Below are 26,866 nucleotides of genomic sequence, written 5' to 3' on the forward strand. Positions count from 1 at the left end.
TAATCGGGAACATTTAACATGTAATATTTCAGCGATCCTGCGACGGATCGCTGAACATCGATGGTGGGCGGACGGCGTTTCCACCTGGAAGATCGGCATTTCCGATCTCATTTCTACATCGCGACAATCCGTCGCAGATGTATGGGCACCTTTAGATCTGATATGCATGACTGCTTAAAAACTTACTTCGCACAAATAGGTGGTCACAAAATGTCACAAGGACCTCCAGGGCACTCTCTTCTAACTGTACAAAACTGACAGTGTACAAAAACGGGGTGGCGTGTCTCGCACCTTTAAAATGTACAGGTACCCCTGATTAAGAAACCCTGGTGTAGGAATTCCAAACATAAATATCTCTCTGTGATATCGGAGCTGCAGTCTTGGCAATACATGGATTCCCATATAAAGTTAAAATATATTACTTCATCTGCTGGTGCTACCTCAATAAGTGTTAATAATAAAAATAATATGCAATAATTCTTAAGGGCAGAATATATATGCATGTGTGTAGATATATAGGATCTATAGCTTTCATTATAATTATACCTGAAATTAGGTAAAAAATTATAAATACACAACATTTATAAGTTCTTATTTAAATGCAAATTACTGTTAATTAAATTGTTCTAGTCACAAACAAGGATTGGTTTTGTTGTACACCTACTGTACATATAAAAGCTTGAACCTGCCATCAGCTTTAGAACAAACATGGTTGGAATTTTTTTTTTTTTTTTAATTGTTTCCTTTTTAGAGAAAAAAAAAAAAATGTCAACATGATTGAAATGTTTTTACAATAATATTTTCCAAATCTTTGCATATTGTGCTATTTAAAGATAAGGTGTGTAATCAAAAGACAAACTACAATACGAATTAGATTGGGCTATGCTGGACACCCTATTTTCTCTTATTAAGACTAAGGAAATTGACATTAAAATCAGCACATTCGGCGGTTTATTCATTCCGCACAGAACTTATTAGTATATTGTTAACGGTATATACTTTGCCGCTTTTAATAAAAAGATCCCAATGCATCTCACAAAATATTCCCTTTGTATGGATGCTGGAAATCAAACAGTTACATTGTTAATGAGTCCTGAAAATATTTTATATAATTTTTTTTATTTTTTTTTCCTTCTGCAGAAAAGAAATGACATCCAGGGGCTTTGAACAAAGCTTGTGATCAGGATAAAAAGTAAAAGGCAATTTGTAAAATTATATATGTTTTCTAGACTGAGAAAAAGAAGGTTGAGGCTTTAAAACATGTTGCTATTTCTGCTTGGTGTTAATTGGCTCTATGACAACATAATGAACAGGTTCACAGCTTTCCTCCGATCAGTAAAGCCACCAGTGAATGTTAGAAGAATGTGTATTTTAGCCGTCGGGTTTATCATGTGATGTTCTTGCAGAAGATCCAGTTGTTCCAGTACTAGAGGTCCATGCAAAGAATATTCTAGGTTTTGGGTAAAGCAATGATAACAAGAGTAAAATAGACCTGTTATAGCAATGTACTAAACTGGGAGACTAAATATAGAAGATTTGTAAATACGATGCAAAGAAATGGCAAGAAAAAAACAGTGAAAATATACAGAATTTTTTTCAATGTGGCTGGTGCTTGCTTTTATCTTTTATTTAGCAATTTTGTGTAATATGTCTTACGGGATCCATGGCGGTGCCACAGTTGTGCCATTGTCACCACTTCCCCATTGCTGCCCACAAACAGTCCCTACCTGTCAATCACTTTGCCAACAAATCCTCTCTGGGACAGCTGTCGCAAGACCACCGGAACGCATGCGCAGTACAAAAAACATTGGCCACTTGCATCTCTGAATCATGCCCTCTGCTCATACTTCTTGTGTCTTGGCAAGTTTATATCCCAAGTCTATGCACAACCATGTGCTCCATCGTCACATACCGGGAGTGTGCTGCTCCCAAACAAAATTCTATGTTTCTTCTCCAGCACCTGAACCCATATATAGTCCTTTTTTTTTTTGGTCTCCAAACAGTATACAGGTGGTCGGTCATTAGTAGGTTACCCAACTGTCAGAATCAATGCAGAGTAACTGAGGAGTCCAAATCTTTTGTACGTAGTTTTGTCACAATGGGGTTGATGTATCAAACTGTGAAAAGCATGGAGACATGGGCCAATGGAGAAGTTGCCCATATCAACCAATCAGCTTTGGGGTAGTATTTATCAAGTACATTCTATAAAATGATAGGTAATAACTGATTGGTTGCGATGGGCAACTTCTCCACTCTTTTCACTGCCTGATACATCGCCCCATTGGTTTCATCGAAATGTCTCCAGTTGCTTGGATAAAAGTTAAGGTGATAGTACTGTAGGCTGCTACTAACCACTTCTGTCCATCATTTGTCACTGTGGCAGAGATATGAAACAGACAAAACTCATTGTCCGCAGAAACCTCGGCATGGTGGAGCTTCTGCTAGAAAGATGAAGATTTGGGGGCTGATGTAGATATGAATAAGAGACAGCGGTCACTGCTCCAGCATTGCGCACACAGAATTTAATGTGTATTTTCACCTATATGCAGGTGTATGCATCTTTGCAAGTGGACAGTCCCGATTTGTACACTTGGTAGAAATACCAGTCATCGTCATTAGTGCACACTTGCAACATCGTTATACTTGATAATTCCTTCCAACACATCTTCTGAACATTGCCAATGGGAGTACGCCCCATTAAAGCCCATTTATGCCCCTTCGGTTGCAAGTGGATAGGTAACTGAATTGTGCATTATTCTGCATTGCAGAACATGCACAGTACAATAACATGCAAGAAACACTCTACAAACAGGCGTACGTTCAACCTGCATCATGCCCTTTATCTTCAGGTAGGTCACTGGTGAATGCTATCATGCCTGCCAGCTACGGTTGTACATCGTGTACATACCTAGCTGCTATTCCTCCTCTATCCTGAAGTTACCATTTCAATAGGGGCTGGGCTACACCATAGTGCATGTGCGTAAGCTACTGTCCATTAGTCAACCAGCAACGGCAAGAGGTGTATACTGTATATGGTTATGGACTACTTCCTCATGGTCAATTCCACATATTGAAGGGCAGTATAGGCACCAGACTGTTGTTTCTCCAGTGATGTGTAGTCTGGTCCCAATCAATTGTTCAGACCACAATCATATTAGAGCTGCTCAACTGCCTTTTTCTCCAAGTTGCCACAAACTTCAGGAAACTACATTATTCATGACACCTAATTGAAATAGAAGTGCAGGATTTTGAGGGCCCAATCCTTGATGCTGAAGCAGTGTATCCTTGGCTGTAACTAAATCTGCTTTCTACTCTATCTACCCATGTAAAGTCTTATTCATTGCAATTTATAAATGGGCCTCAGGTATACACCTAAATGAGGGACATATATACTCTTCAAAATCTCCAATTTCCCAGAAACCTCTGGGCCTGCGTTTTGGTTTGAACAGCCCATCCTTTATTATTCCCAGGAAAGTCACTGTACATTTCTTTAAAGACCCTCCTTCTTTGTAGCAGGTGGGCAGTGTTTTATTTATTCTGAATCACCTGCGATCATGACGTCCATAGCTTAAGTACAGTATACAGCTCTGGTCAAGATTATTGGCACCCTTGAATTTTAAGTACATCATGTATTGTACAATATCTCCTGAAAATAAGGAATGTAGTAAAACAGCTTTGGTCTGTAGACACTCGTGTTTGGATAAAACAATAACATCGGCTTCTAACTGCCATGTCACAGGCTGTGTTTGAAAAATTACAGTGAGGAGCTGGTTGGCTGGTACTTTATCTCTCTCCAATGGTTTAGTACATCTGCCCCGGAGAGAGATTAAGTGGATGGAGATAAAGTACCAACCACTTGGCTTCTAACGGTCATTTTACAAGCTGTGTTTGAAAAATGACAATTAGGAGCTGATTGGTTGGTACTTTATCTTCATCCACTTTCTCTCTCCCCAAGGGGTAGATGTACTAAGCCTTGGAGATAGATAAAGTGGAGAGAGATAAAATACCAACCAATTAGCTCCTGTCATTTTTCAAACACAGTCGGTAAAATGACAGTTACTAGCTGATTGGTTGGTACTTTATCTTTACCAAGGCTTAGTACATAGACCTCAGAGACTCCAGGACTATCCTAATGTACGGATAATAGAAGTCCACCTGGATTGATTAAGTGGGTGTGTTTATTCTGTCTCCTCAGTCTGTTATAAGGTATAATAGAAGGACCAGCAATCCATATAAAATTTACTACATTGTGATTCACGTGTATATGTATATTTATCAAGGAAACTGCCCTTACAGAAGCTCACTGAGCCTATAAACATTGTTACTATTAAGATCCTACTTGTTCCTGTGAGACAACTCTCTTTGCATTGCAGTCTTCTAAAAATGTATAATTCAATCCACAGCCCAGTTGTTGAATACAATGTTTCTGGCTTATAGCTCTGCTATTCAGTAGTCCTGAGCCACAGTAGCTGATCAAGAAGGTTTCAGCATTGCCCAAGAATAGTGAGCAGGTACAGGTGCCAGTAAAAGAACATGGTGATAGAAGCAATTACCAACCAATAACTGGTGAGACCGTGGTGGTGTGCACTTGGCAGGGTCAGTCATCGAGTGCCAAGAAGCACCAGAGTGATTTGTGATGACCATTTGCTTTGCTCTATTAGTGTGGAGAAAACTACACGGGAAAAGCTAGTTATCACATATTTACTTGTACTGCCAGATGTCCTCCTATGCTATCACCATCTCAGGATGGCAATAGCATAAGCGATATATAAGGAAAAAATGCTCGATTACTACAATATATATATTTTTTTAATTAAAAGCATAATAATTATTTTAAATTTATTTTCTATGTGTGATCCAAAAAAAAAGGAAATTAATTCTATTGCTGCAAAGCATGGCGATAAAAACATTTTTTTTTTTTTTTCTCGGGTCTATTTGATAAGTACACGCATTACATCACTTTGAATGCTTCATTCATTTCATTATGCCTGATGCATGCTACTGCCTTCTCAATGAGAGGGCATTTAACCACATTGATATGCTGTTAAAGTAATTTACAAATGCGTTGCCACAGGCGCATGGCTTAACTAGACAACCACCTGTATTGTTGCAGATTCAATACAGTGATCGCTTTTCACACATATGGTAAGCAGGGACCAATCAGTAACTAGAATTCTGCTCAATGCATCAACACTAAGTTCTCTGCACTTGCAGTTTCCGAAACTGGAAAAATAAAACCCACAGGCAAGATGCACACATCCTTATATTGTATATATGTCTCTAATATGGAGGGTTCAATTCTGAGCTGCTTTATGTTACACATACATCTGAAGTATGGAGCAGACTGATCCCTGAAATGTAAGGCTCATCGTGGAAGACAAGAAAGCAGCTCACATTTAACACAGATGTGTTTCTACAGTATTGTAGGCTCCTGGTGAAGGATTGTTGGGTGCCTTACAATATCTAGAAAGGTGGTGTGTTATCCACGAATAGTGATCTGCGTTTCATTCAATAACTAGATCACAACCAACTTTATATTGATAGCCAACAAGGTGCTGACACCTTTGTGTAACACTCCTAAAAAAAGCACACTGTTTTATTAGGAAGGAGTAATGTGTTTATTGCAAAGAGGAAACCAAATTAAAAACATATGTGAAGATACTGAGGATTTACCAGGCTATCTCCTTCTGGGATCTCTCTCTCTGCTCCTGCTTCTCTCCCTGTCTCGGCTCCTGTGGTCTCGGTTTTTCCCCTGGTCTTTCAGTTTTGTAGACTCATGCTCCTTCCCATCCCTGTGATTACTTCTGCTTGGACTCCTGCTTCTATGTCGATGATTTCTAGACACTTCACTTTTCTCGCTCGATTTCTCCGGTCTATGGCTTTGGTCTACCCTCTCATCTCTTTGTTGAGCTCTCCAGTGATGTTCCTTCTTTTCTTTATCGTCCATGCACTGGTGGACATTTTTACTGGAGCTATTGTCCCCCCGACCCCCCTCACTTTTCCCGCAGCTAGTTGAAGGCTCATCAGTCCTTTTACTTTTCCGTGACACAGCTTTGTCTTCACAATCACTGCTGTCGTCATCCGACTCTTTGGCAAGCTTGGCTTTCTTGGACTTCTTCCGATGCTTCTTCTCATCCTTGGTGTCAGATTCGCTGCCACTACTGCTAGACGAGTCGCTGGAGGAGCTGCTACTGTGGCTGCTGCTCTTTCGCTTTTTGTGCTTATTTTTGCTATTTTTTTTCTTCTGCAGCTTCTTTTTCTTCTCTTTCTTCTTTTTTTTCTTTTCAAGGTGATCTAGCTTTCTAGATTAGGAATAAACAGCAAAAAATATATAAAAATTAGCTATGTAGACAAGCCGGACAATGACCAATTTATGTCTAGAAAACAACTTTCCAAAGATACTCTTCGACCTTTTACATCATACAACATTTACTAAGTACATGGCCTCATCATCATGACTTGCTTCTGTGATTTACATCAGAAAGCTATTTATTTTGGTTGCCCTTGGAAATGATAGTTCAGCTCTTTGCATTGGATACAAGTAGCAATTTGTGTTATGCAAGGGCAAATAAATATGATAAGCAGAAAAGAATAAGATAATATTATGAGATAACAGGAGATCTTATGGTTAAGAAAGACTAGAAGACATTGCAAACCGGTTATATACGGACTAACCTGCTACATATACAGTGAATGCACTGCACACACTCTGATCCTTTTCATGATGACTAAAAAGAGGGAAATATATTTGCTCAAGAGGCCCAAACAGGGAACTTGAACCATCTGTTACCCATCACCTCTAGTTAGACGAGTTCACCGAGCCAGTGGTACCCTTCTGATTAAACCACATGCAAAATTGGTGAAATGCGTGACAGTATTTTTGCACCAGGTTTACTACAGACGGGTCGGATACAGGATCCCGATGGTCAGAATACCGACAGCGGCATCCCAACATTCAGAATCCTGACAGATGTTTGTAAGTATTATAACTTACGCTTACCCTCCCGTCTCACAGCCTAACCCTAACCCTCCCGTCTCGCAGCCTAACCCTAACATCCCGTAGCCTAACTCTAGCCCTCCCTTCCTGCAGCCTTACACTAACCCTACCCCTAAGTCTCCCCCTGACCCTAATACTTACCTCTGCAATCTGTCTGGATTTTGATAGGCGGGATGCCGCTGTTGGTACTGTGACCATCTGCATCCTGACTGTCAAGATGTTGACTACATCCCCTTCAGACATATATTAATATTGTATATCTACACATCATATCTGTGTATGGCAACTCATCCCAATGGTGTTTACTGGAGAGCAGCATTTTAATAATTGTTCATATAATAAACTACTTTTTTATGCTGCAGCCCTTAACTGGCTTTTAGAGGCTGCATCCGATGCAGTCCCTAGAAGCCAGCTTGTTGATTTGTGCGCATGTGCGGGATTGTGATCCCCTGCATGCACATTTCAGACTGGCAGGACACCCCGATAATAGAAGGTAGGAGCTGCCACTGACAGCAACTGAGAGTTAGCACTGTTTCCCCTTGTTTTCGATTTGCTTTTAAAGACCTGCAAAGCCCTTTGCCAGCTGCTTTTTACACCACCAGACTGACTTTAGAGTCAATTAAGTCACTTTTTAGCAAAACCTTGAATTATTAAAAATATTATTATGTCTTATTAGTGCACAGTAGTTCAAGTGACCAAATGTTTTCCTGTTTACTCTTTAAACTATTCGTATTTAGCTGATCCACACATAGCAGCAAATAGGACAAGAGAACAGATTTCTCACATTATGAGACCACTGCTTTCTGCGTTCTCCAAGTACACTGCATAAAAATTATACACGGCCTACGGTTTGCGATAGTTTTACATTCTTTTAAAGAAATATGTATGTGTAATTTACGTAACACCCACCATTGTTTTGTGTAATCCCAGCATCCCTGCTGTTACAGCAAAGTTAACCAGTAGAGAAACCATTCAAACAACTCCAGCTCTAAATCCTATAATTCCCCTTGCTCTATGCACAGTTGAATACTTTCCTCAATGGACGCGCCAATTACAATATACATTGCCACTTTACAAACGCAAGGATCATGCTGTTAAATCAGACTTCATATTTGTCTGCAGCAATAAAGAACGGGGACATGAAACCGCTTAATAAGGACACCCATGTGGAACGGGTCAATTTGATAAGTTGTACGTATAGTTTTAGACAACAGAGGACTGAATATGTGATTTACAGTGTAACAAAGCAAATTATATGTGACAACAGTAACGAGTAACTTTTTCCCCTCTTACTCATACGATTGATTCGCTCCGGGAATTTCTCCACATCGCATGGGAAAGAAAATTATTAGATTAGCCGCTTAGAGATTCAATTTAAATGGCAGTAGAATGAATTAAACATTGTTGAAAAGAAATAAAATTACATACAGAAGTAGCATTAAAAGTACATTAAACCTTCGTCAGCTTGACAGTCACAGTAATGCTCCCAATTCCATGACACTGGTGGGTAGTACTGGTATGTACCTTTGTCATCTTATTTTGGGTAAGCGCATATTTGCGCTGTGATCGGCCATTTGGGGGCAAGGAGTGGGTCGCTGGTAAGAGAAGATCAATGAACAAACCAATGTAAGTAACAGCATAGCGCACACACTTGTGAGGTTTTGGACACCAACTGGATAATTCTCAACTGTAATACCGGCCCTTGAATAAGTAGCGAGAATACTTTGGAGAACTGATTCAGAGGTGGACGCAGTGTCTATGCCGCACGCATGTGGCCGATGTTTGCGCATGCGTCCAAGTCACACTGCGCATGCGTCACAATTGGCCACAGAACTAATCTGGACGCAGAGAAAGGCAATGTCTTTTGCCACAGTTGCACGGATTTCGGCGGCCATGTTCAGCCAGATAATCTGCTCCTCCATAGGGCTGGTGCAATGTCCGATGGTGCGCCTTAATACGCACAGCAGCGGATTAGTGCCGCAGCGGTTGGGCGTCTCTGGGCCCGGTTCAGATGTGGATGTAATCCGATAGTTACATAGTTGAGTGATTATCGTCCGACGGCACATGCGTCGTGGTCGCACTTTAAATTGTATTATTATGCGGCTCAAATAGTACATATAAGGTTATGGCTTCGTGATGAGTCCCTGGGTGCCCTACATGTTCTATTGGTCTCTCAGGTTTTCCCTAATGCTACACCTCTGCAGGCTTTGCTTGCAGATAGTCTTGCATGAAAAGGCCCTCCACTGCTAATGCAAGCTATTAAAATATGGAAATTGATATCTAATATTTAACAGTTTACAGGATTGGATTAGGACACTTCTTTATGTAGTTTCCCAGTATTGCCCGAATTGGCCTCTCTGCAACCAGGGGTGATATGGGCAGGGGCGCCAAGAGGGGGGGGGAAGAGTGGGTACTAATTACCTGGGTCCAATGAAGCCCCCCCTTCCTGTCAGCTGAGCAGCCCAGCAAACGCTGCTGTGTGCTGAGCTGCAAAGGGAGTACAGCCTCCTCTGCCTGTGAGGAGGGCAACGATCATCCACTTAACGGCCATGGATATGGGGATCTAGAGGTGTAGCTACATTGGGTCAGTTATAGGACACGTCAGTTCTTAAATCTTTTGCACAGCTCAAAGAGCCCATCAACTACCTAATACATATTTCTCTAGATATTTACAATTACGGCATGCACTCTCAGCTCAACTCTCAGATGGTCCTCTCCCCTAATTCAAATATCCTCTTTAAAGTTATTCCTTTTAGCTCTAGGTCCCTGGAAGACGCTTTCCTACTCCTGTTCTCATCTGGTCTTCTCACCATAATGATGGTTTACTACATCTTAGACCACAGTGGGAAAAAGATATAGGCCCCATGAGTGATACGGATTAAGATAATGCTCTCGAAGCTCCTCGTATCTCCACGACTGCTGTAAGATTTCAACAGATTCAACTGTTCATACTACACCGGACTTATTTAACTCCTGTTTATTTGATGAAGTTTGGGGGGAGAGCATCTGACGTATGCCCTAAGTGTCAAACAAGTAGTGGTACCTTCTGGCACCTTCTATGGGACTGTCCGGTTGTCAGCACTTTTTGGAAAAAAGTTTTGAGAGTTCTGTTCAATATAGGTATTTCCTCCCACGCTAGTGATGCCATTGTTGTGCTGTTTAGGTTCAATAGATGACGACGTATTGGACAGATACACTAAGCAATATATTATCAACATGTGTATTCTGGCTAAGGTGTGTGTGGCACAGTCGTGGATGGCACCTATGGAACCAGAATATAATGCTTGGCTGTGCTTGGTTCGAACCCGTTAAACATGAAAAATGTGTTTATTTGCCTCAAAGCTGAGAAGAAATTCGACCGTATCTGGGGCAGATGGCGTGACTAACTCTGCCCGTACACCGTACCATGATTGATTAGTTAGCCGTACGAAGTCTTCCCTTGTACAGGTAATGCTATAAGCAACACTTTAGTGATTGTATAGTGTGGAATTTCTTTTCCTTTCTCTTTTATTTATTTTTCTTTTCCATTTTGCTCAATTTACAATTTTTGGATAATATTCTTTATTTTCTATATAATGGAATATTTTCTTATGGTATTGATATAATGTTATTGTAGTTCCATGCTTTATACTCCATTTGTTAATATTTAATTGTGTATTTATGCATACTTTTTAATTTTTTCTTTCCCCTGTACTCATTTGTTATATTGTATTCTCTATAAAAATCAATCAAAATTACTCAATTCAGAAAAAATAAATAAATACATGCATGAAAAGAAAGCTTAATGAGAATGTTTACAATGTACCGGGAAAGGGCAGCGCTGAAACAAGAATTGTGTGTCTCAGACTGGAGACTGGGAAAGTAATGAGGGTATACGAGTGTAATATTAGCGGGAGTAGGGTAACTCGAGTATAGAAATTCATTTTCAGGGAGCATTTAAAGATTTGTAGGCTGGTAGAGAACTCCATAATTAGTTAGTGGCACTGGATAATCTTGGAGGTGGATATAAAACCTGAGATGCAGATCTCAGAGGGTATGAGAGATGTATGAAGGGGTGGTGGTGTTGAGGGCATTTTCAGGTGAAGATTAATAATCTGAATTGTTTTTTGAAGGATAAAAGTGAACCATCGGAGAGATCTGCAGCAAATGTAGAACTGTGAGAAAGTAAGATCTTGCCGCACTTAGGACGGTTTCCGGTATTGCGGATTGGTGAGGGAAATGTACGAGTATGGCTGGAGGTTGTTTCAGCAGTCGATGTGGGAGATAATGAGAGACTGGTAAAGAGTTTTGGCTGCTCTTGGGTAAGAAAAAGACAAATTCTAGCAATACATTAAAGATGGAGGGGACGTGGCTTGGGATGAGAGAGATAGTAAGTGGGAGTAAAGCAGGGAGCACAGTCAAGGGTGACATCAAGGCAGTAGGGCTTGGGATATTGAGACAATTGTAGTGTTGCCGACCATGAGTGAATTTAGAGGGGATGTGGTGGCTCTGAGTGAGGGAAAACTAACTCTGTTTTGGATTTGTTCAGCTTTAGGTAGTGTTAGGACATCCATGTGGTGGCAGCAGAAGGAGAGCTGATCACATGAGACAGTGGAGATGGGGAGATGGAATGGGAGAAATATATTTGGGTCCTGGTGCGATGTTACTTATTTTTTTGCTTTGCTGCCAAATCAGAATCTGGTCCTGTGTGTCACTTTGTGTAACCCATTCTCTGAGCTCCTCAGTCATGTTAAAAACACGAAATTAAGAGGATTCCAAGACACGTTACTTAAGCATCCACTATCGGGTAACGGCGTTAAGTTTACCAAAGACGTCACTTTCTTCAGGAACTGGACAGTTCAACTGCACCTCTTTAGTAACATTTGTTCATCAATTACACTAAGTATTTTTTTTTCTCGTTACATATTTAAAAACAAGGGACCTTTAGGTTCTCATACAGCATCACCTTTAAGTTCTCATACAACAAGGCTGAAGTGTTGAGATCATCCCTTTATACTTACTTGGTTTATTCTAGTATTTCAGTTTAAGAATGCTGGGTCCTGGCTGCACACGCAACATATGCTTGGTGCGGGCCCATGTCCCCTTTTCTATTCTCTGTGATAGGTTGGTTGGTTGACTATGAAATTGGGAAGGGAACGAGCAAGATGGCAAAGGGAAGGAGACAAATTGGGTGGAAGTTGGACAGAAAGTCTGGGTAGAGGGTTTTTTTTATGGTTGATCAGAGAATTTTTTTTATAAATTTTTTTTATTTTAAGAAGGAAGGGAATGTGGAGTGAAGAGGGAGAAAATGTAACAAGTGAACTACAAAGCATTCATGCAGTGGGTGACCTATAGCAGAGAAGTAGGTAGAGAATAGGGTTGAGTTGAGAGGGATGGGAGCAGGGCATACAGAACAAATGTTTGGTGCAAACTTGAAGGAAGAGAAGGAGAGGAAAGGTTCTGGAAGTATAACTCAGAAGGTGCAGTTTGGAGAAGTATAAAGCTTACTCAGCCTTACAACCAGATATAGAAACGTATAAGATGGCAAAGAGACCCCAGTAGGAGAGAGCTGCAGGGGTTGTACTATCAGAGGTGGTAGGTGATGCAATGAGGTTGAGGGATACTAGAAATAATACATGGATAGACACAGGTTTGTTACAAACAGATCTTGGTTTTCAAAGTGCATAGGAAAAGAAAAGGAGGGTAATAAAGAGATGCAGATAAGGTTGGAGGTAACTTGCCTCTATGCCCTTCCCACTGTCGGTAGCCTCAGCGTGCAAGCCTATGCATAGAGTCCGGCTGTCAATAACAGCTTCGGGCTCAAGGAAAGTGACCAGATACCTTCAGTTATGGTTCCGGAGTATCTGATCGCATCGCACAATTGAGTGCTGCTCCCCCAGTATCACATGAAGCTCCAAAGGGGATCTGTGTCCTGCTGAGCCAGTTGCTTCTGCTTCACTGGCTCAAGTAACGGAGAATGGATCACAATACAGAACGCAGTTTACAAGTTTGCACAGTGCCGTCTTCAGATTTTCCGCTGCCTTTGCAAACCTAGGCAAATGTTTATTATGTGGACGCAGCTCCCCATGCACCTTCATGGGCACGGGGTGGCCAATCTGGGCACACTGGTGCAATACCAAACGGAGTTTACTAATGACCTTGACAGCTGTTCTAGCTACAGTAACCAGGCCTCAGACGTAATGTACAAAGCAAGTACCCATGTGCATGAGGCCTTCATCTAAAATGAGCGTAGATCACCACAGGCAGTTCCAGGTGCAGCCGAGAGTCTTACGGTGGCAGCAACTATTTTACGGCTAACCACACTGGCTATCGGGCACTCGCTGACTGCAAGTGCCAACTGCACACAAAAGCAGCACCGGTTGAAGTGGTCAGTAAGCAATACCACAATTTGAAAGAAACCCTGAAAGTGGGAACACCAGCCTTTCCTGTCATCACAAAGCTACTGTGGTTGACAACTTACAGAGCAAGTGCCCATATGATAAGGCCTTCATCTAAAATGACCATAGGTCACCACGGGCAGTTACTTGCAGCCTAAAATGACCAATTACAGAGCACAATTGCTTACACGAAGCTAGATATAGTGGTCTTCAAAGCTAGATATAGTGGTCTTCTACAGGGAAACACAAGGTGAGAGTCAAACAAAAAATACTGAGACGCAATACACCAAGTACTGCAAAGAGACTAAGCCTAAAATACTAGTTGATGAAAAGTCTTATTTGACCAGATTTTAGGCTCTGAAATGCTCCTTTTATGGTTTTTCAGAAGATACAAAGGAAGTTAAATAATACTTCCTGCAATATCAGTTCTAACAAGCATGCTGGTGTCACATACACTCTTAACCGCAAAAGCTTGTGTCACACACACTCTTAACCGTGAAAGCTGGTGTCACACACACTCTTAACCGTGAAAGCTGGTGTCACACACACTCTTAACCGTGAAAGCTGGTGTCACACACACTCTTAACCGCAAAAGCTGGTATCACGCATACACTCTTAGCCGGGAATGCTTGTGTCACACATACACTCCTAGCCGTGAAAGCTGGTGTCACACATACACTCTTAGCCGTGAAAGCTGGTGTCACACATACACTCTTAGCCGTGAAAGCTGGTGTCACACATACACTCTTAGCCGTGAAAGCTGGTGTCACACATACACTCTTAGCCGTGAAAACTGGTGTCACACATACACTCTTAGCCGTGAAAACTGGTGTCACACATACACTCTTAGACTATGAAAGGTTTTATTTGACCAGATTTTAGGCTCCAAAATGCTCCATTTATGGTCTTTCAGAAGATACAAAGGAAGTTAAATAATACTTCCTGCAATATTAGTCCTAACAAGCATGCTGGTGTCACATACACTCTTAACCACGAAAGCTGGTGTCACAGACACTCTTAACCACGAAAGCTGGTGTCACAGACACTCTTAACCGCGAAAGCTGGTGTCACAGACACTCTTAGCAATGAGTCCTTTAAACATGACCAAATATTCGATACTTTACATACCTTAGAAGCTTTTGTTTTTGTTTTGTTGTGAGGGATTTTAAAAACTCCACTTCTGGATCATCATCATCTTCCTCTGCATCACTGACAACATATACCTGGAGAAAGGAGTCAGAGTAATGTGTAATAAACTGAAGAAAAACAAAGTGAGTATATTAATCTATGAAAACAGTACTGAAAGTGGTCAATGCAACCTATGATCTCTAAAGGAACCAATGACACTACTGGTAGTGCTGTTACCGGTTACTGGTGAATAGATAGAACGGTACACTAACTGACAAAAAAGGGTTACCTCCAATGTACTTTGACAACAGGTACACAATAACTAATGGCTAAGATGTGCCACTACTGGCACATTCTGTACCTGGTGATAGTTTTAAAAATAGTAGAAGAGGGCCATCCTAAGTTTGCTCCTAATCAAGAAAGCCCGGTGGAGCAGGAAGGGTTTATTTCTGGGGATTACATACGAATTACCGCCGGACACAAGTCCGGCGGTTCAAATCCCGACAGCGGCAGGCCGACACGGCTGAAAATACTGATCGTCCCCAGGTAAGTATGAACTAACCTAACCCCCCCTAACCTTAACCCTCCTTAGGGGTGCCTAACCCTAATCCCCCCTCTGCCTAAACCTAACCCCGCCTTCCCCGCCGCCTAACCCTAAGTCCCCCCCGGGGGTGCCTAACCCTAACCCTCTCTCCCCCTAACCTCCCAGGGGGGATGCCTAACCCTAAATCCCTCCCCGGAGCCCTAAACCTAACCCTTCCCCCCCCCCGTCCGCAGCGGCGCCCAGCATCACTTTGAGCAGGCTGCCGGGCGCCGGTCTCCCTCGCCGGGATATGACAGTTGGGAAGCCGGCTGTCGGTATAATGTCAGCCGGCTTCCCCTCTGCATACCATTGCGGGTGTACATGACGATTGGCTGCTAGAAGCAAAAGGCAATCACAGAATGTACATGTGAGAGATCAGTTGTCATGTTTTTGCTGTATAGTACAGAATGAGATTATACAAATAGGTTTGAGAAAGGGATTTTGTATTTCTATTGTCACATTATTCACTGATAACTGCCCATGCAACATGTGCACATTAATCAGATAACTTAGAGTAGCGCCACCACAGACTAGAGAATGGCATGGCCGGCTGTTTCTTCTGTTCCTCAAACTGTTGCAGGATTTCACATTGAGACGAGTGCTCTCCTTGCTGTTGAGACTGCTCACTTGTGTGCTTACTCCTTGTATGACTTTGTAACCGTTTACACATTGCATTGTTATTTTACAGCTCAGGTCTAGTGAAAATGGACCAAAATATACCTTAGCAGTATGAAGTTACCCACCCAGGATTGCAGAATAGAGTTCTGAATCCAGAAGAAGAAGAATATCATGAAGGTTCAATGTTCAGATGTTTTAAACTGTGGACAACAATTAAGGTGGTAGCTACATGTACAGAACATGTCAGCCATATGATAGTAACTGGTTACAGGTGACAGAAAAAGGAAACCAGAAATATGATCATGCTTTCCTGTAAGAACACCGCACGTGCATGTAAGCCTACTCAATCTAGACTTGTAAAGGCAAACGTGTATATAAAAGGGCTAAAGCCCCAGGTAAAAACAACTTGCACACAACACCTACTGGAAGGTAGTGAGATGTTTAACAGCTCTTTTACAAACCATCTCTGAGCAAGAAACATCACCATTACTAAAGATCCTGAGAGACATCTAAACTTGCCATGTCCCTATGAGCTCCAGATGAGAGCCAGCACACTAATCCAACCATACCTGTCCTGTTTGGAGCCCGGCATCCTGAGCCAATACAAGTGGCCAGAGAAAGCTAACCGTAATAATTGGCAGATAGATGCTGCAGCAGTTACATAAGCCACCCATAACCAAGGAGTTCTAGAAGTTGCTGAGAATCTTTTGATGGCAGCAACTATTCTACGGCTAAAGAAACCACACTGGCCACCAGGCACTCCCTGTCTGCAAGTGCCGACTGCACACATGCAGCACCGAGCAGTACTGTGGCCAGTAAGCAAAACTGCAAACAATTTGTAAAGAAACCCTGACAGAGTGGGAACACCAGCCTTTCCTGTCACACAAAGCTACTATGGTTGACAACTTAAGTAAATCCATAATAATGTTGGGTATTTTTCCAGGATAAATAAGAGAACAAGATTGATCCTTGTTTATAAGTCCAACTGTTAGTAGGAAGTCACTCTCTATCATCAAATATAAAAGCAATACTGTACAATGCACAGACAATGTAGCGTGCAGGGAGACAAAGACCAATGAAAAGAGAAAGGACATAAAACATGAATATAACAGAAGGTAATACACTGAACCAAGTTTAAATATCCCCATCCTTTACAAACTGGTCTAATGTGTTTCAGTTTGTATCCATACAGCGCTTTGTCTGGATTCAAAAGCTCTTGACAAATCCATCACTAAAAGTGCCTGTGAACAGATTGCTCTGAGAGAAAGCTTTATGGAGTGGCCATCAGGCAGTGGCTGTGTTACACTTAGGTGTGTTGTTGCTGTGGAGATGTCTGCCTTTTATTATGAATATTCAATTACAGCAATCTCTGCGTGCCAGGATACAAGTCTAATGCACCCACTTTTTATCCCAGCACTATCAAGTCAATGTGGAGTGCTGCCATCCATGATTGTGTCCATCTAGAACTAAATTCCTTTCTATTCTTCTCTTTCAAAGACTCTCTGGGTTTAGCCAGCAGGTAGCACAGAACAAACAATGTGGTAGGAGATGATGGCTATTACTCAGGTTCACATTCTGCAGCCACAGGGAGAGGAGCTGTACAATTTATGCAAAATCCCAGTAGAATAAATTTTTATATTACATATATATTATATATATATATATATATATATATATATATATACTCACACATATATACATATATATACACACACACAAAAGTTTTTTTTTTTTTTAGGAACAAAAAAATATATATTTTTTTAGAAATAAAATGAAAAAAATAAAATAAAAAATGAATATAAAAAAAAAAAAAGCGAAAAAAATTAATTCAATAAATCGAATTTGAAACTACCACTATATAGGGGACATAAATAAATAAAAATAAAATGCTATCATGAGCAAGTTTAATGGCGTCTCACTCACTATCCTATGGATATGTATATTGCCGAATGCTAAGTAGCAATTTGCAAGCAATCACATGTAAATTTATAGATATTTTCAGCTTACTGATAAAAAGAATCAAACAAACGAGCAGATCATTACCTGTGATGGATCATTTACGGTCAGGTTTCTTCCCAGCACATTTTGTTTCAGTGCAAACCCACTGTTTCTCATCTCCGCCATTAACTCCGAGGGGTGCATTGATGGCCCTGAGAAGAGGAATTTTGGTTTCAATGAATCATTGATATCTCGCTACCTTTATTCTGACACCGCTGTAGGAATGTGTTTGAAGCTTTGTTAAGTAAAATCACAGCTAAATCAACTCAATAATCTTCTGCTGGGAAAAGCATTGGATATGATTTTCCAAAATAGCGGCCAGGAGTTTCGGAATACAAAATAATTGCATTTGTGTTTAAGTGAGGAGCCAGATTCTCCTCTTATGTAACTATTACCGAGCAAAACGTGCCCAGTGTATTGTCGGTTAGGACATTTCTCATTACAGGAGAACGTTGCAAAGCATCCTGGTGTTACCTAGATTAAGCTGAGAACCTCTCGCTGCTCGCCACCTAGCACAAAGCAGCCACACAAGAAAAATACGCGACACTGGCTAACAGCTAGAAACTTTCATGTTCACAGCTCAGTACAGTGTTTAAGAATTGCTTATACTTATAATTTAGCTACTTTGCATAATCATTATTAAACTCAAAAGGCTGGCAGCTACAGCTTGCACCGTTTTTGCGGAGACAAATCTGTGCCACACAAAAACAGGCTTGAAATGCCGATTCCATTCTTGTTATTCCTGCAGAAATGGATGATATGGACAAACAGGAAACATTTTCTACTACAGTAGTTCAAATAACTAAATTAAGTTTAAAAGGCATGGACTGTGTCAGCTTGGTTTCGGTATTGAACTGGAGGAATTGTAAAATAAGGATAGTGAGACACCAGAAGTGCAGGTCAGGAAGCTTCACATGGATGTACCAATACAGAAGGCATTATATGAAAATTGAGATATGACATTACCGGTGGTAAAGATAAAAGAAAAAAAAGAATTATCTTACCAACCAAGGCTGTGGAGTCAGTTGACATGTACTAACTACAGCTTCAAAATGAAAACTTATAACATTACTTATCAGTGATTGCATTAACGCATGTACAGGCAGTCCTCCAGATCAGTCTCATGCTGTTTTGAACATATGAGCCTGATCATTATCTTGCACAACATAAACGCTAAAGCTGGCCACACACTAGACCAACTTACATCTAACCAGCCAACTTGTTGATTGGTTGGACTGAAAATCTGGTAAGGAATGGGAGTAAATGATGATCAGCAATTTGCTCCTAAATGCCAGAAAACAGATGAAAATGGTCATCAGACAAGTTTGTTAAATGTTTGATCTAAACAATTTGTTCAAACAACAGTTTTTGTTAATTTTCCAGCGTTTGGGAGCAAATTGCTGTTTGTCATTTGCTTTCATACCTTACCAGATTTTCATTCCAACCAATCAACAAGTTGGCTGGTTGGATGTAAGTTGGTCTAGTGTGTGGCCAGCTTAAGTAGAAGGAGGAGAAAACCAATAAAGTGTTGTTGACCAAAAAAATCAAAGAAAGAAACACCGACACAGCAGAATTTACTTAATGTTCTGAAAAAGTTTTGTTCAAAACAGAAAAAAAATAAATCTGCATAGTGACGTTGAAGTGTGCCTTGTCCACACTGACCTGTGTGAGTGTAATACCTCTTTTAAACCAAAGTTCCAGGTCTGACCCGGGGATTGGAACAGGGGGCCTGATTCAGACCCGGTCGCAAGCGCTGTGCGCTTGCAACCGGGTCGATGGTGGGCCAGTGCGCATGCGCACGACGGAGCCAGCTCCGTCGTGCGCGAGACCCAGATAGCGACGGGCGCTCCATGGCTCTGGGTCTCGCAACAAAGGGGTTGTGCTGTCGATGTTGAGTGACAGCACGCCCCCTTTGGTGGGCGGGCTGGGGGAGTGGCTGCCCAAACTGAGGTGTTCCCATGTGAACGCCTCAGTCTTGGGCCGGCCCCACTGACATCACGAGTGATGTCAGTGGGAGAGATTTCGGCTCTGTTAGAGCCAAAATCTCTCTGGGGCTTGCGGCAACGAGACCCTACCACGAGGGTTTCATCGCAAGCCCGACGGTCGCGATGGTCTTGACCATCGCGACCATCTTCCTGGCCGCTCGCTATAGCTGTGGGTGGTCACCCACAGCTATGCGAGCGGCCAGGAGGCCGTTCAAAAAAAATAGCCCGGCCCTGATTCAGAGCGGGCGGCTCTGAATCAGGGCCAGGGTTCCAATCCGGATCAGACCGGGAACTAACCCCTTTGAGACTGCAGCGCCAACCTAATATTCCCGAGTCGGCACCGTTCACACCGGAGCCAGGTCTGCAGTGACCCGGCTCTTCCAGCGTTGCAGTGGACGCTTGGAGATGATGTCCTCTCCAATCGGCACTGAAGCTGGCCAATCAGGCGGCATGCAGCACAATCCGGGTCGTCGCGACCCGGATCGCGCCGTGTACACTGCAGGGTGGCACGAAAAAGACCCATGGCCAACCCTGCCAACTACCAGAGTTGGATCCCCGGATCCATTTACACCGACAAAAATCCCGGGTTGATGTGCATGAACCTGGGATTTTTAGGTCGGTGGCAAAAGGAGTTTAAGTAAGTAACAGATAATATGATACTACTAATGTTGGTAGTGGCACAGTACAGGCCAGGAATAGGTGAGGAGTACTGAATATTGCAAAATATTCCATTATAATTATCCAATGCTGCCACCACTACCCACGAGTAGACTGCAATAATTACCCCATGCTGTCGTCACCCACTACACTGCGATAATTAAAGAGGCGAGTGGATGGAGGTGTTATGTAACAATTTTCTGAAAAATAACTGTTTTAAGGGATGTATGACCTAGGGATCATAGTAACATTGTTATTTTAATTGTTAGAAGTCTATTTATGTATGGATATATGTTGATGCTATGTCCTATTCCTAAGTCAGTTTTTAGTCTAATAATTTATCTTTAACTCTAAATGTCAGTTTCTTCTAAACGTAACATAACACCTTCATCCACTCGCCTCTTCAATTACCAGTTATCACATGCAACCATCACACATTACACTGCAGTATCACTAGGTCATTCTGCTGTCAAAGTTTACATGTAGTCTTCTACTATCTCATGATCTAAACTACTATTTGAACCTTAATTAAATAATTTTAACAAATTTAATTGCCCTATGGTTCAAATTGTAGTCTAGATAGGAAGCATGTAAAAAATACATTTGCCATTTATAAAGGAGCCGGAGAAAGACAGTAGTAAAATAGACTAATCTGAGTGGAAGGTTTGGCGTACCACAGCCCTGTTACCAATAAACTCAGTGACTGGTATAGATCCCTCCATCAATATGTCTCACCATAAATAATGGCAAACAACTGGTGGGTTTTGCCTCGACTGTCTACCATGTACTCCATAATTGAACCTTTAAAAATGTTGAACAATTCACATGTTGGAGGGACAAGACCCAAAAACAGAGGGGGCAAAGATGACTCCTGCCTTTTGCAAGGTACACCTAAGATTACAAAACAATTAACAGGAGTCTATATACACAACATCGCCAAAAGTATGTGGACACTACTAGTGTGTTAGGTCATTTCAGCCACAGCAATCTCCACAGTGAAACATTATTAGTAGTATGGGTCGTACTGAAGAGCTCAGTGACTTTCAGTATGGCACAGTCATAGGATACCACCTTTCCAACTATCCAGTTCTTTAAATTTGTGAGCTACTAGGTTATTGCAAAGTGGACAACTAGGCTGCAAAACTTACACACCAGCTCACAGAACGGGACGGCCAAATTACTGATGTGCCTGCCTCGGAGTATCAATGCCAGCACAAGATGTGATCCTCAGGGGCTTCAAGAATTGGGTTTGTGTAGTTGGCTTGGCTAGTGGCATGTGGCATGTGGCTTGTGTGTGACTAATTGGGTAGTCACACACAAGCCACATGTTCATTGCCAACCATCGGCACCACCCCTTTAAAACAACGTTAGCACTGTAAGTATATGGAGTGGTGCGTGGTGGCAAGAGACACGGGTAGTCACCCCATAGAAAAAAAAAAAGAGTGAATAAGTTTCTCACCACTGAGCATATAAACGATTTCTTAAAAATATATTCTACTTCACAAGCTATTTTTCAGACAAAGTTTCAAGAGCGCAAAATGCATGCTAATCAAACAAAACACAACTAGAGTTGAATAAGTCCTAAACAGCTACAGAAAAGAAACAGAAAGGGTTGGGACCCCACAGGCTCTCACACCAAACAAAGCCATGAAGATAAAATAATATACAGTACTTAATAAAAGACGGCAACTATTAAAATTTACCAAAAATGGATAAGTAAATATTTAATATATATATCCAGTATGTAGCTCAGCGGATGCCTGCTTTAATATTTAATATATATATCCAGTATGTAGCTCAGTGGATGCCTGCTTTAATATTTAATATATATATCCAGTATGTAGCTCAGTGGATGCCTGCTTTAATATTTAAGTTTCAAAATTTCAGCAACAAAGAACGGATTTAAATTAATGTAAATTGCGGCGACGATTCCGAGTTTTTATCCCTTTGTCAGTATTAAGTACGGATATATGCTTAAAAGAAAACTGCTATACACAGTCAGAGGAACAATCTCCTTGTGACTGGAGCAGATCTGGAACATTTTGTAAGTGTAAACATTTCAAGTCACTATGTACATGAATGGTGGAACAGTGGCCCTGATTCAGAGCCGGACGCAGGGCGTTTTTGTTTTTTGTTTTTTTTGGGGAGTCGGCCTCCTGGCCGCTTGCATAGCTGTGGGTGATGGTCGCGTCCATCGGGCTTGCGACGAGACCCTTGTGGTAGGGTCTAGTTCCCGGAAGCCCCAGTGAGCTTCCCGCAAGCCACAGTGATGTCAGTAGGGCCGCCCTCAAACGGCAGGCGTTCCTTCGGGAACGTCTCCGTTTGGCCAGCCACCCCCCTCCCCGCCTACAAAACGGGGCGAGCTGTCGATCAACATCGACAGCCGCCCCGTTTTGTTGCAAGCCCCGGAGCGAGTGATTTCTCGCTCGCTCCGGGGCTCGCGTGCGCACTGCCCGGCCATCGACCTGATTGCGAGCGGGTCTGAATCAGGCCCATTGTTCTCCCCAGAATTTTTTTCCAGCAGGATGGCATTCAAGAAGTAGCCAGGTGGGGTCCTTCGCAATAATAAAATGTTTTAAATCCTGATCTTATAATGATTTAAACTGGAGGCACTCTCCCCGGCCCCTATATACGCCGCAATGCGAAATGATGGGCACTGGCGCCTTGTGGCACAAACAATTCAATCGTTCCCGGCCACTTTAGACTAATTGAATTCCCCCTCAAATAGTTTTTTTTTAGTAGAGTATCTAAACTATATGATTGTCCTTTGCATACCCTGTCCCTGTGGGTCTGTGGAGTGACAGGCATAGAATGTGTCATCCATGTGCTAATTGCTTTAATAGCCCTCCACTTAGGAGCAGATAGTTGCTGCACCTCTTGGAAATGCACTAATGCATTGACTCCATTACTGGCTGCTCCTCCCATTATATGCAGATACCAGTATATACTGCGGGTGGAGAGGATTTATCAGATGTTCTATTACTGGAGAAAGAACTGGCTCAGTAACCCACCTGTTAATGAACCAATGCAACTCCCTCCCGTCCCAACGCACCGCGTCCCGTCGTCCAGAACCCACACTAAAGTGTTCTTATTGCCAGGGGACACAGATGCCAGGCAGACTGAGGTGACGTCGGCGCCACATCCGACATCCTTGTCCGTGGCAACAAGGACACGTTGAGGGTGACCGGGCAACAGGGAACGCGGCACATTGAAGCGGGCAATAAGTTGTATGGAGACGCGACGCATTGGGGTGGGTGGAAGTACTGGGCGGTAGGCTGATTCTGCCGGGCGATGCGCCCGCAGAAAACAGCCTGGGGAGAACACTGCCGTAACACACTATTATGTCATCACGTTAAAAAAAGTATTTATAGATGACTGTTGGATTTGTTATGCCCCTTCCAAAGATGTCAGTGTTAAGCATTTTCTATTGTATTCATGAAGCCTGGATTGCAACAGGAAATCCAAGATGATGGTTTAGGGCGTAGGCAGTAGCTTAAGATAAACTGGGGCGAAAAAAAAAGTACTTTGAAAGGTTTCATAATATGAATGATGGGTTTGGGAAAATTACCTATAGTTATAATATGCCCAATATGTTGACGGTGGTGATGTTCCTATAATCTTTTTACATGTATAATGTATATTGTGTATTAATTTTTTTTTCCTGTTTGCACTGCTGTTTATTTTGATCTAAAAGTTAATAAAAATGACTATTTAAAAAAAATAAAAAATAAAATATTAGCCAAAACTAAACGACAAAACATTAAAAATTAATATTAAGCTCAATCTATTGATATATTGAAGAGGAAAGTCTTTGATTGTATGGTTGCATGGATTTGGGTTTTATTTGGCCAAATACTACAGAAGTTTTTATGGACTTACAATGATCTATACAGCATGAACTTGGTAAAACTTCTCAGCAAGGTCAAGCAAAACGTACCCAAGTGCTGACGACGACAACAGAGATATATATATATTTTTTTAACACAGCAATAAGTCAAATTTGCTCGCAGAGAAAAGTGCAAAGAGCAGGGAGCACCAGTCAGAGGTACGAGCCAATGCTAGTTTAAAAGTTGTGTCTCACTGATCTTTTTACCCCCAGACTTTTACCATTTGCCTTATAATTGTTGCCTGGAGTTTCTGCCTTTCCTTTCATACCCATTGTCGCCTGCTGTCACTAGGGTCACCACACATCTATAGCGCAGGAAGGAGAGCAGACTGGTATATGAATAAGCTCTTTAAGAAGAATGTAAACTAATCCTTTATGATATTTCTGAACTTTCCCAACACCGAGCCATCATGTGGCGTTACCTTACAGGTCTTTTTCATCATTCGAAGTCTCTGATTTCTGATTCTTGTAGGATCCAGGTTGGGCTTCATCAAGACAGACTCCTCATGCTGTCGGGTTACGACCTTCACCATAGCAGTGTGTATTTTCAGATTTACCCTAGTGTGTTCTTTCTGTGCTCTGATATGTTATCAAAAAGTACCATTCGGCTGGCTGGAATATATATTGCAGTCAGCAGGGCGGTTTAAGAGGACTACGGCGAAAATTATGCCACATTTATACATCAGGGAGAATGGTCAAGCGCTTCAGACCATTAACAGGTTATTTTATAGAGTCATTAAGCTTCCGAACACTCCATCAATGGACCGCATCCTCCAAAATATGAGGGACATTCGTAAACATCAACGGAGAAGAGGGCAACTGTAATTAGATGTTACAATTTAAACTAGAGATATATAAAATCTGAAACAGCAAATATATCTTCAGACAATACATCTATGTCATTAGTTGAAGAGTAGGACATTAAGGGGTCTATTTACTAAGCCTTGGATGGAGATCAAGTGAATGGAGATCACGTACCAACCAATCAGCTAACTGCCATGTCTCAGGTTGTGTTTGAAAAGTGACAGTTAGGAGCTGGTTGGTACGTTATCTCTGTCCACTTTCTCTCTCTGCAAAGCTTAGTACATACACCCCTTTGTCTAGACAGTGTAGCAACATGCATCAATAGTACAGATGTTTCCTCATTCGCCTAGCGTTTAGATGAATGACTTTGATGCCGCACCACGGATAGCAGTTTCAGACTTTTGCATTTTAGTGTCTGTTTTGCACCGCAGCTGCACACCAACAGACTTGTAGTGTGCTGGGGGCTTAGAAGTTGAGCTTTTCCAGCAACCATGACAGTGTGAATTTGCACAAGGCTGCGTGGCGCAGTCATATCGGTCACGGTTTCTTGTTTTCTCAGATTAGAATATTTTACACAGCTATAGCACACAATATAGATAACAGCGCTGAAGCATACATTACAGAGACTAAAGTAAAATCTGTAAGTAATTGTAATATTTCAACAAGTCACATATAAATTATGGTAGATCATAAAACGGCAGGAATTGAATCATATAAAAATACATATCCATAGCCAGCACTCATATGAGCATATCTACCACGACCAACCAAGGGAGCCGATATATTTTTACCAGAGTCTAAATCTAGAACGGAATCCTCCGATGTAAACAGTCTCACTGTAAGTTCCGTTTCCCACAGAATTAGCAACAGCATGGACGGCACGGAGTATCACAAGATGCGGTAACCAAGGTAGAAGGAATGACCACACCGCACACCGCCTTGAAAGGCATAGTATTAGATAGAGTCAATCACCAAATAATTAGGCTCACCGATCACGTCCTAGGGAGCGGTGTGTCCCCTAAGCTGGCACGCTGAGAGGCTGGGACAGGATGTTAATCAGCACGGCTCGCTGGATGGAAGGTAGGTCAACACAGGTCGTGTTTCAACTGGCTGGATATTAGAACTGTGTTCCTGCACACATTAGATGAGAACAAGCAGCAAGGCCTGACGCGTTTCCCCGTGGCTCCACCCACGGCTTCGTCAGAGGCAGATACCGCTGTGTCCAAAGACGTCCATTAAATAGAGCTCCTTATGCATAAATATGTGACACCTGAAACTATTTGCTGTCCAAAATCACAGAACAAGATACATTTCATAACAATGTTAGTCTCTATAGAAAAAACAACCTTTTAAGGAATAGAGGGCAATCAATCTTAAGGTGCCCATCCACTAGACCAGCGGTGGCCAACCTGTGGCTCTTGAGCCAGATGCGGCTCTTCCATTGTCCTGATGTGGCTCCCCTGACTGACACTGACAGCTGGAATGACACATGGAGAGGCTGTTGTTGTGACACATGAGGGGCTGCTGGAGTGACACATGGAGGTGTTGAAGTGACACATGGGGAGTTGGATTGTATTATGTGAATCTGTTTTTTTTTTTTCAATGTATTTTTTGTGGATGTGGCTTTTTTAGTGTATTTTATGTGGATGTTTATTTTTCAGTGTATTATTTGTGGATGTGGCTTTTTCAGTGTATTTTATGTGAATCTTGCTTGAGTCATTGTATTTTATGTGGATCTGTTTTTTTCAATGTTTTTATATTGTTCTGTCTTTTTCTTTCCCTTTAATAGTTACCTCCACGGTGATTGTGTGCGTGTGCTTTTACATGCTCCTA

General features: G+C 41.8%; 1 protein-coding gene across 1 annotated transcript in view; it reads right to left on the reverse strand.

The window, feature by feature from the left end:
• Window positions 1-5,594: 5,594 nt before the first annotated feature.
• The window catches only part of CIRSR (corepressor of RBPJ and splicing regulator), a 55,125-nt gene continuing 33,853 nt past the window's right edge, over window positions 5,595-26,866 (reverse strand). Inside the window, exons 8-10 of the mRNA XM_088472284.1 lie at window positions 17,747-17,853; window positions 14,503-14,597; window positions 5,595-6,302 (exon numbers count right to left, since the gene is read on the reverse strand). Coding sequence (XP_088328410.1) covers window positions 5,678-6,302; window positions 14,503-14,597; window positions 17,747-17,853 — 827 coding nt within the window. The 3' untranslated portion in view covers window positions 5,595-5,677. The remainder of the gene's footprint in view (window positions 6,303-14,502; window positions 14,598-17,746; window positions 17,854-26,866) is intronic.

Source organism: Taudactylus pleione, unplaced genomic scaffold (assembly GCF_031769625.1).
Source record: "Taudactylus pleione unplaced genomic scaffold, aTauple2 ptg000004l, whole genome shotgun sequence".
Classification (NCBI taxonomy): domain Eukaryota; kingdom Metazoa; phylum Chordata; class Amphibia; order Anura; family Myobatrachidae; genus Taudactylus; species Taudactylus pleione.